The sequence below is a fragment of the Saccopteryx bilineata genome, chromosome 3, assembly GCF_036850765.1.
Source record: "Saccopteryx bilineata isolate mSacBil1 chromosome 3, mSacBil1_pri_phased_curated, whole genome shotgun sequence".
NCBI lineage: Eukaryota > Metazoa > Chordata > Mammalia > Chiroptera > Emballonuridae > Saccopteryx > Saccopteryx bilineata.
In genome coordinates this window covers 296632477-296643554 of record NC_089492.1, presented here as the reverse complement: position 1 = coordinate 296643554, position 11078 = coordinate 296632477, and the positions used below count along the sequence as shown (strand labels likewise).

The 11078-nt window shown below is 48.9% G+C and overlaps 1 protein-coding gene across 1 annotated transcript in view; it reads right to left on the bottom strand.

The window, feature by feature from the left end:
* The window catches only part of LOC136331896 (leukocyte immunoglobulin-like receptor subfamily A member 6), a 153204-nt gene that overhangs the window by 122333 nt on the left and 19793 nt on the right, over window positions 1-11078 (bottom strand). Inside the window, exons 2-3 of the mRNA XM_066271061.1 lie at window positions 8539-8590; window positions 7767-7849 (exon numbers count right to left, since the gene is read on the bottom strand). Coding sequence (XP_066127158.1) covers window positions 7767-7849; window positions 8539-8558 — 103 coding nt within the window. The 5' untranslated portion in view covers window positions 8559-8590. The remainder of the gene's footprint in view (window positions 1-7766; window positions 7850-8538; window positions 8591-11078) is intronic.

The following is an 11078-nucleotide window of genomic DNA, read 5'->3' as shown; positions in this document are numbered from 1 at the left end:
TAAAAGCCAAACTTGTAGAAAAAGGGTGTGGAATAGGGGTTACTGTGCAGAGTGCGGGGTAAAGAGAGATGTTGGTCAAAAAGGATAAACTTCCAGATATGAGGTTAGCAAGTCCTGAAGGTCTGATGAATAGCATGGTGATCACACTTGAGAATACTGTGTTATATATGTGGAAATTATAAGGAGACTAACTTAAAAAAACTCCAACACTTTTATTACCTGTCTTGTTGATAGTAGCCAAGCTAACTGGTGTGGAATTATATCTCATTATAGTTTTGATTTGCATTTCTGTAGCAACTAGTGAAGATAAACATCTTTTCATATACCTGTTGGCCATTTTTTGTATGTCCTCTTGGAAGAAGTGTCTGTTCAGGTCCTCTCCCATTTTTTTTTTTTGGACCTCTCCAATTTTTTAATTGGATTTTTCTCTTGTTCATTCTTGAGCTTTTTGAGTTCTTTATATATTTTGGATATTAACCCTTTATTGAAGCTGATGTTTGCAAATGTCATCTCCTATTTAGTTGGCTTTCTATTTATTTTGTCACCAGTTTATTTTTCTGAGCAGAAGCTTTTTAGTTTGATATAATCCCGTTCATTTATTTTTAACTTTACTTACCGTGCCTCTGCTGTCAAATTCATAAATTGTTCTCTATGGCCAAGGTGCATGAATAGAGGCTCCTCAAAAAACCAATAATAGAACTACGGTATGACCCAGCAGTCCCTCTGCTGGGCATCTCCCCCAAAACTCAAAAGCATTGGTACGTGAAGACACATGCATCCCCATGTTCATCGCAGCACTGTTCACAGTGGCCAAGACATGGAAACAATTAAAGTGACCCTAAATACAGGATTGGATAAAGAAGATGTGGTACATTTATACAATGGAATACTACTAAGCCACAAGAAATGATGACCTAGTGACATTTATGGCAACATGGATGGACCTTGAGATCAGTATACTGAGTGAAATAAGTAAATCAGAAAAACCTAAGAACTATATGATTTCACACATAGGTGGGATATAAAACAGAGACTCATGTGCATAGATAAGAGTGAAGTGGTTACCAGGGGAGGGGGACGCAGGTACGTGGGGGAGGTGGTGGGGAGAAGGGTATAAAGAGGGACATGTATAAGGTGACAGAAAATGATTTGACTTTAGGTGCTGTGTACACAACATAATCAACAGTTCAAATGCTATAGAAACGTTCACCTGAAACCTACGTACTCTTAGTGATCAATGTCACCCTGTTAAAGTTAATTTTCTAAATAAAATTGAAAAACTTTTTTAAATTCTTGAAGTCGGCAACACTGATCATCCATCTTTACGTTTCCCACCCGTGGGTGCACTTCCTACAACCTGGGCGTGAGAATTCTCGTTTCCTCTGGAGCAGGCGGGGAGCAGAATTTCAGAAACACTGAGTGCAGGTTCCGCTCCAATGAGAAGAGATGTGTCTGTACTTCCTGAGGCTGAGGGTTTGGGGAACACGGTGCTGCTGTCGGACAGGAGGCAGGAGGGGAACAAGGGAGAGAGATTCACAAGATGGGGTGGCAGGGTCCTCACACATTAGTACTGTTCACATAGTGCTGGGATCAACTGGGGGCTCCTCTGACAGGGAGGAAGGGGGTGCAGTTGTCTCCTGTCTCAGAGACACATGGTTCAGCTGGGCGTAGGTCAAATCCTGGGGGCATCACAGGCAGCCACCTGGAGGAGGGGGAGAATGAGGGAGATGGAACATGGATGGGGTGGGGGGAGCCCGGGGTCCTGGAGAGTGTGAGACCCACCTGAGTGTCCATCGGCCTATCTTCTTCTGCTTGTCTGTCCTTCATGTCCAGCAATACGCCCAACAGGGAGGAAGGAGAGGTGGCCACACCCTGTCTGAGTCTGGATCCTGAGTGGTTCACGTGGGCATACGTCACTCCCTGGGGGACTTCATTGTGCCTGTTCTGCTGCAGAGACAGTGAGACAGAGACAGTGTCCCCCGGTTCCACTGGTGAAACCCTCCAGTCAATCACCCACCTGTTGTCAGAGTGATGATGTTAAACTTTAGATCAGATTAGGTCACTGTCCTGACGGAATCTACAGGGACTTCCTAAGTCTTAGGGCATCTGGATGCTTCTATGGTCCCAACTCTAATCCTAACACATTGTCTCTTGCTCATTTGGCTCCAGTCACATGGCTCATCCTGCTAAAAAAGTATGTCCTATCTCAGGACCTTTGCACCTCTTCATTTCTCTGTCCTCCCCACACGCCACTCCTGCTCCATTTTTCCTCACAGCACTTTGCTCTCTAGGACACTGTCCCCTTGTTTGCACAGGTGAGCTGGAGGAGTGTGGACACCGTGTTGCTCAGGGCTGCCCTGTGGCCCCTAAATGGAGCTGGTAAACGGTGAGCTCCCCTCACATCTACTGGTGAATGAATGAAGGGTGCCCTGGGGACCTGTGTGTGATTCAATGATTCATGCATCCTCCTGAGACCAGGGGCCACACGAGGTCAGACAGAGGATCAGAGGCCAGCAAAGGAGACCACATAGGCAGGGCTATTATATCATAAGGAAACCAGGAGAAGTGAGTTACAGCAGGACGACCTGGGTGCCCAGAAGGAGAGGTCAGTGTGGGATGCTCCTGTGAGCCAGGTGAGGTGAGAACAGGGAAGTGTCCATTGGATTAAACTGGGCAACAGGAAGGTCCTTGGTGGCCTGGACAGGAGCAGGGGTCTCACCTGAGGGTCCAGCTCCACACCCTCCTCAGGCTGTGGGTCCTTCACAGCAGCATCTGCTGGGGCAGAATGAGGTTGTCTCCTGGCAGGGTCCCTGAGATCTCAGGGCTGCAGACCCTGTCTGCTCCCAGATGGGCCTCAGGGGTGAGGGGAGGTGCCAGGCCCTTCAGTGAGGATTTTCATCCTTCCCACCCCTGACCCCCACATCTCCCCACCTGTCCCTCCCCCGTCATCTCCTGAACCCCTGTGCCCCCTCCCACAGGGCAGCCCTCTCTTCCTCTCACAGAGGGCTCCATCTGGGTGTCTGCAGTGGGGCTGCAGATGGCTTAGGGGGCAGGGGTGTTACGAACAGAGCAGGAACATGGTCAGCAGAGGTTGGGGGTCTTCAGGGCAGGAATCAGCTGACCTGCAGGGCTCTGCGTTTGTGCTCTGTGCCTGTAACTCCTGCATCAGCTTAGACACCAGCCTCCTCCGGGCTGGTGAAGAGGGACAGTCTCTGCCCTGGGAGGGTAGGAGCCCCTTTCTGTGTTATTACAAAGGAAAGAAGGAAACTTTAACACACTCGTGTGTGTTTCATATTTCATGAGATTGAAAACAATGAAAGATTACCTCACAGGCGTGCATCTGTTGACACTGATGGTTTTCTTACTAGATTTTCTGATTTGAGATTCTGGGGAGATCTTTTTCTCACTGACCTTGTCCATCTATTTGGTTTTCCTGTGGCTGCTGCCCTGAATGACCCCTTTGTTGACCAAGGTCACCCTGTCTGTTGGGAGCCAATCAACGACTGCTGGCTGACAAGGTCACAGCAGGAGAAGACCCACAACTGCTGGCTGACAAGGTCACAGCAGAAGAAGATCAAAAACTGCTGATTGACAAAGTCACAGCAGAGAAGACCAACGGCTGCTGGTTGACAGAGTCACCGCAGTGAAGACCAATGGCTGCGGGTTGACAAAGTCACCGCAAAGGAAAGGCACAACGATACTTCCCCCTTTAATCTTTTGAATTAATCTGGCCTTATATTCCCCCCTTTTCTGGGTGTGTGCTATTATTTATGGCACAGGAATAATAGTACCGTGCTTTCCCTGTAGATTTGTAGTAATTTCTTTGGAAATAAGACAGAAGGTGTAAGTTCCACAGAAAAGCCTGTAAGCTCCTTGAACTGGGCTCATAAACATAAGAGGCTGGCCATGATATCCCTCATAAAGGGTTAAGTTTGTAGAAGAATTTCTTCTTATTAATCATGTTAGAAAGAATAAAGTTAGAACTTAACTAGTGTATGAATATAGTAAGTGAATAAAGTTAAACTAGACATTAGAATCTTAGGTAAGGTGTAGTAGAGTGGCCTGTTGCGTGGCCTTGGATAGGAGTGCAGCTGGCTAGTAAAGAATGTTTTGTTAAAAGACTTGTTTTGTCACTGAAGGCAGTTGCTGGGCTTTTCTCAGTAAAACATTCTCATGAGATTTTTGTATTTTCCAAGAATAAGGAGAGGAATGTGGTGGGATTCATAGCAGCAATAGCAATTAATGCCTTCTGATATTATGTTGCTACTAGCTATCTTGCAGGTGCACTCTATGTATCTTTAAGTAAAAGTTACTCTTAATGCTATGTTAGTTTCTTAAATAGCAAGCCTTTTGTAGTCTTGTGAAAATAGAATTAGGACACTACATGAACTCAAGGCTATATACCTGAGCAAGCGGTGGTCCTTTGCTAGTCCTTGATGATTTTGTCTGCTATCTCTTTCTGCGCCCTTGACTCACAACAACAGTAAAGTAGAGTTGTTAATTAGTACTAATCTTTTAGAAGTTTGTACCGATATTGTTATTACTATTCAAGTTATTGTATAACTGTACTTTGAATAACTTACCACCTGATTTATAGTTTATAGATATAAATTAACTGTTATCTGGAAACATGTAACCATAGTGAAACAAAATACCATGTGATTGTAACTTAGTGTGTCTGCATAAAAAGAAAGCTAGACCAGCATTTGAGAGAGATGCCTGGCAGTAAATGCTAACTAGAGAATAAAGAGAAAGAAAAGAATTCGGCTCTCTCACTCGATTTCGCTGACGCCGTCTCCTCCTGTGGGACCCCTGGACCCCCCCCCGGGGCTGGACCCTGGCACCTGTCCCTACTCACCTGACATCCAGCATTTACTCCAACGCTGGTGTCGGAGTAGAAGAAAGAGGAGGAGGGAGAGCAGCAGGATGAGGGCCACCGAGACCCTAATCATGAAGATCAGGTACCACTTGTGACCTTGAACATGAGTGATGTCATGAATGAGCCAAAGATCCTGTTTAATGAGCACCTACTGTGTGTGAGGCACATGCTGGGGGCTGTCATCCATCTCCTCTCCCGCTCCCCACAGTCAAGCACAGGGATTGCTGACCCCGACCCTATTGCACTGAGGCTCAGAGAGGTTCATAATGTGCCAGGTCACCCAGCCTGGACGGGGCAGTGCTGGGCCTGGAACCCAGGACTGTGGGCTCCCTGTGCTTTCCTCATGCTGCCCCCCAGGTGGACACTAGCTTTGTGCTCTGGGCTCTTCATCTGCAGGGGCTTGTCCATGTCCCACCTGGAGCTGAGTGTTCTTTCTTATTACCTGACCCCAGCACAGCAAGGACATCAGAGAAACAAGGGTGTGCGATGGACACTGTGTCTATCCCAGTATCCGACTCTATCCTATGGGACCCTGAGACCATTTTGAGAAGGTCAGGCTGAGTTGGGGACCCTGCTTTCCTGAGCTCTGTGAGGACCCTTATGTCACCTGATGTCACCGCAGCCTGTGAGCAGGATGGGACCAGGGATGAACAGACAAGAACCCGACACTCAGAGAAGAGAAGGGACCTTCCAGCCTGAAACAGGGGCCAGTAGAACTGGATACTGTACCAGGTCTGATTCCAGAACTTGTTCCCCCTCTGACTGAGCAGCCTGCAGCTCCAGTCCATGGTCCTGCCTGTCCCTCCCTCTACAGTGTCAGCAGCACTGCTACAGAGGGCACACTCTCCATAACATCACACCCTGGGAACTTCCCTGTGAGCCTCTCTCCCAGGAACTCAGAGCCTGAACCGAAAGGAAATCTGAGCTCTGGGCCATGATTCTCTCCTTTTACACTTGGGGACACTGAGGCCACACAGGGGAAGGTGTGTCCATGTCAGTGTCTCCACAGGTGCCTCAACCCCTCTGGTTGACCCCATCCCTACACCTCATGGACCCAACTACCACCTCCTGACAGAGGTTCTCACTTATTGTTCCCTGTGCCTGACTCTGTGGGGACGGGCAGTGATCTTCAGAGCCTCCATGGGATCATGATGGCCTTTGGGGGGGGGGTTGATTCCATCTCACACATGAGCCTGGAAGAGGATCCCCAAGCCTGGCCCCAACATCTCCCTCTGGCATGCCCACCCCACCTGTCACCTGCCAATCTCAGAGCCCTGAGAGCCTTGTCATTCCCAGCATCTCTGCCTGACTCTGCATCCCTGCGACAAAAACTCATCCTTGAGAATCTGAGAGACATTAGATTTCCTCATAGATTCTCAGAACAGCCCTGGGGAGCACTGAGCTTTCTCTGAGTAGAGTTAAGGGGTTCACCAGCTGTGGAGATGAGCCCCGTAAGAAGGGGGGCTAGGACCTCAGAGGGTTCTGGGAACAAGGATACAGGGCTGGTGAGAGGCTGGGGGTCAGCCGGGAGTCTGCAGATCACTTGGACTTTTCTCTTACATCTGCTCTGCGCCCACCCCAAAAAGTTACTCCCCAGTTCAGCTACCCCATTCCGCTCCAAGGTGAGGGGAAAGAGCACATGGGTGGGAGGGACTCTGAGGGGCAGATCTCTGCTGGGAGACCATGACTCAGAGCCCCCTCCTTCTCACCCAACATCAGATGTGTCCTGGGGACAGGACCTGAACTGACTGCTGAAAAAGGACGCAGTCAGGGCGCTCACCTGAGTCCAGCAGATCCAGGGGCTCACTGGGGTGTGACCACACATGGGGTTTTATCTTAAAATAGCCATAGCATCTGAATGTATGCTTGTGGTTGGGGGTCAAAGTGCCCACAGGAAACAGGGGGCCTGGAACTTTCCAATGAGATGTTGACGTGAGTCCTGAGTCCAGCGGAGCCCATGTTCTCCTTCCTTAGTCAGAACAAACCGGTCAAATCCCTGCCCTGAGCCACACTGGAGGGTCACGTTCTCTCCTGAGGTCACGACAGGGCTGGGCAGGGCTGAGAGGCTGGGTTTGCTGTAGGATCCTAGGACAGGAGGAGGCAGCATGTTAGATGGGCTCACACCTCCCTCCTGTCCCCCAGGGCTGGGCTGTGAGAGGGGAGACCCCCTGAGAGTAAACCCCCTTCCTGAGGGCACAGCCTGAGGCTGGGACCTCTGAGAGTCCCCTCACCTGTCACCACCAGCTCCAGGGGGTCACTGTGCATTGACCAGCCAGTGGGGCCGTAAGAGTCACAGTGATATCTCCCTGCGTCATGCTCTGTCACGTTTGTGATGGAGAATTTGCACTTGTTGATGGGCTTCCACGGCATGTGTGTGTTCCAAAGCGCGTGTTTTTCTTCTTTATACAACTGAAACACCGTGCTCTCTGCTGTCCACTGACACCATATGGTCACAGAGCTCCCCAAGGGGATCAGAGACCCTGGCTCAGACAGGAGTGTGGGTATGGGGACGGTTCCTGGGGGGAAAAACACAGAGGCTGCATTAGAAACACCTTCCCCACCTCTCATCTCCCAACTCAGCCCAATTCTTCCTGTTTCACCCCCTCATATCAGGGCCTCTGCCCCCCCATGAGCCCCGGGGCCTGAAACACAAGGTGGGGAAGGGAAGCTTGGAGAAGACTCACCTGTCTGCACACAGGTCCTCTGGCCCAGACTCAGCCCTGCAAGAGAGTCCCTGTCAGAGGTTTGTACCTGGACATCGGAGCTGAATCCTTTCTCAACAGGACCCCAAACTTGAAAGCTGCCTAAGCCTAAGGTTCCCCATGAACAGAGATGTGTAGCCTCCCTAACCCATTGTGCTGCCCTCTACCTCGTGTCCACAACTGACCGAGGCAGAGAAGAGCGGAGAGGAGGGACAGCATGGCGTCTGCTCGGAGTGCTCCCGCTCTGCAGATGGAGGAGCCCCTGGTTCTGAAGAACAGAGACGCACAGGATGTGGTGAGTCAGGGGCGGCTGTCCCTCAGGGTTCCCACAGCTGTGGACACACAGCAAGGGTACAGCCCCGCCCTGGACCTGGCTTTGGGTTTTTCTATGATGAAGAGAAAAGGGAGCAATCAGGAGGACTCCATGGTCTCAGGAGAGACGTCAGGTCTCTCCTAATTCCCAGGTTCTCATCTTTCTGCCTGATCTGCACTCCTTCTCAGAGAGTGCGGGACACAGGGTCTTGTTCTGACTTGGCCCCTGACAGTCTGGCTCTATACAGCACAACAGGACGCCGACGATTGTCCCTGAGGATGTTCACTTGTGAAAGATTCTGCTCAGCAACTCTCCCAGAGTGGACATCACATTTCTAATTCTTTCCCTGTGTCTGAGGGTCCTGGCAGGGTCACATCCATGTCAACCCTTAGTGTTTTCTGCCCTCTTTATTTTAGCCATTTGTAGCGTGTATTGTCACCATCCTGAGGTTTAATGTACATTTCTTCAAGCATTTACAAAGCTCAGTGCCAATTAAAATATTAGTGTGCATTTGCATGTCAATGTAATTAACTTACTAAAGTTTTTTCTTCCTTCTCTGGTATCTGCTGTCACATTATAGATGTCTACATATTCCTTAAATGACCTCAGTACAAGCCCACTGTCTGATTTGGCATCACACATACCTTCTCCCACTGAGTCCCATTGTGCGGTTTCCTCTTTGCTCCCTGCTGGTGTCTGCGAGGAACAGAAGTTTGTAACATTACCAGATTCTGCTGTACCCGTCTTTCCACTAAGTTCTTGGTTTTGTGTCCAGTTGAAGAGAACTTTGTGTCGCACAAGCTAGCAATGTATTTTCCTATGTTTTTATTTGCAAAAGGAAAAGAAATTGACTTGCTTTTCACGTTTTCATCTGTAGCCCATCTGACCTCCATTACTGTACAAAGTGTGAGGCAGATGTGAATGTTAACCTTGTTCCACAGACTCACCCATCTGGTCAGCACCACGTGATGGAAACATCATTACATCCCACTGCACTGCATGATGACTACATCGTGAGTGGTTTGAGTCTCAATTCTTTCCCTTGCTCTACTAGATGTTGTGTCTCTGCTTGTCAATTTCTCAGATCTCCAAAACACCTTTTGAATGGCTGGTCTCCTCTCCCCTATATCTCAGGTGGGGTGAATTGTTACTTCATTTGTAGGGGCTGGGATGGTATCAGGCTGCTGCTACAATTGAGGAAAATGAGATCAAGAGATGAAATACCTGCAGAAGTGTTGTTCAACCATTCAGGTGGTAGTGCCACATCAATATATAATTGTGTGTGTGTGTGTGTGTGCGTGTGTATTTCTGGTCTTCTAACAGAACTCTCATGGATGTGCCTCTTAGCTAAATCCCCAAGACTGCACACTTTGAAAAGGATCGTGACACCCAGCATAAAGCTGCTCTGTAGAAGCAGAAATAAGTCAAATGATTTACCCCGAGGAGAGGGACCCGGAGATGGATATCCTGCTGCTCACAGAAACAGGAACAGGAAGTCAGGTGGACACCGTGAGAGGTAGAACCTGTGTCCCAGGGCCAGGAGGGAGAGCTGGGCTCTCCTGTGGGAGCAGAAGGTATGATCAGAGCCTCCCCTTCCCCAGGCCTCTGTCTCCAGTCAAGGCAGGGAGGGAAGGTCACCATACACACCCTTCCAGGTCATTTTTATAACTTCCTTGGGTCCTGAGCTCCAAGCCCCCACTCCCTTGTCCAGTTCACTCTTCACATCAGTCTCTCCAAATCTCTGTCAGAATCTGTCCACTTCTGTTTCAAATCCCTCATGGGCTTCACTGTTCTTAGAGTAAATCCAGACTCTTTGTTCTGAATCATCCAGATGGGACCTCCTCCAGCCTCAGCTCCCACTTCTGCATTTTCTCAAGAAGACAGATGCAGTTACCTCGTGAACACACACACACACACACACACACTGAACAATTGATTACTCCTTGCTTCCCCATATCTGCTTTTAAAGAACCATTTATACCCAGCCAATCCATTCCCATGCCCTGAGCTAAAACCACAAGACTTGAAGTATTACCAAGTTGTTTTTCTTCTCATTTGTCTTTTTTTTAATGTGTTTCGGACTGCCATAGAATATGTGAGGACAGCATGCTCAATCCAATCCATGTAAGCCATTCACATACATTGTCTGAACACAATATTGGGGTTTAATTACTGTTGCTATTTTATTGTGTCTATATAAATATTGCATTTCCCTAATCCATTTGTTATGCATGTCACATATGATCTTCATGAACAGTCTGACAATAGCAGTCCATTTTTATGTATTTCTTTAGTCTTTAAGACATAATCCTGGATGTCAGAGAAACGGTGCTGTGAGGGGTGATCCCGATACCTCTTTCTGAAATTTCAACAAGTTCAACAACTAGAGACAGAAAAACAATCCCAGGATCATCTGAAATACACATACATCAAACAAAGGTACAATTGGGTGAAAAGGTGGCTAAATACATTTATATACTCCACTCTGAAGGAAATAAGATGGAGAACAGAGTATTCCGCTTTCCTCACTGATCTGAGGAAGAGCTGCTTTCACTTGGAACTGAGAAGAAGGGTGGGCGAGGGAAGAGAGAAGAAGCTGGCTAGGGCAGAGATGTTCAAACCAAGGAGAAGTGTGCCCACGGCTCTTCTTGAATTCGCCAATGTGGAGCTAATGCCAGCAGCAAACCCCAGCAGGGGTGGGGGAGGGGGTTATTTGTGGAGACTCATACCGGAGCAGTTTGGGCTTTGTTTACTCCTGGTCTCCCGGTCCTTCAGCACCGGCAATATGCGAGTGGATCCACCTGGTGCTTCAGGGGTGGGCTCCTGCATCCCGGATGGATGGAGGGGCTGGGTCAGAGACTGTCAGCAGAGGCCCCCTGCATGGGCTGTGGCCAGAGTTTCTGTATAATCCTGGCTTCCCAAACAATAGAGTGAGAAATGACCAGAGCTGGCTTCCCTATGCCTGTCTGGGTGGGACATCTCCGCCAGCAATACAAACTAACAAAGCAAACTCCCATAGAGGAGAACTTCGGAAGTGGTGGGGGGAAGGGCACGCAGACAGCCTGTAAGCAGCTGCTGGAGAGCAGACCTGTGGATCACTGAAAGGAGCCTAACCTGCGGTCTGCTCACTGCCCAGCCGGCTAACGCTGGTGGCTCTGGCTGACAAAGCCTTCTTTCCCAGGCC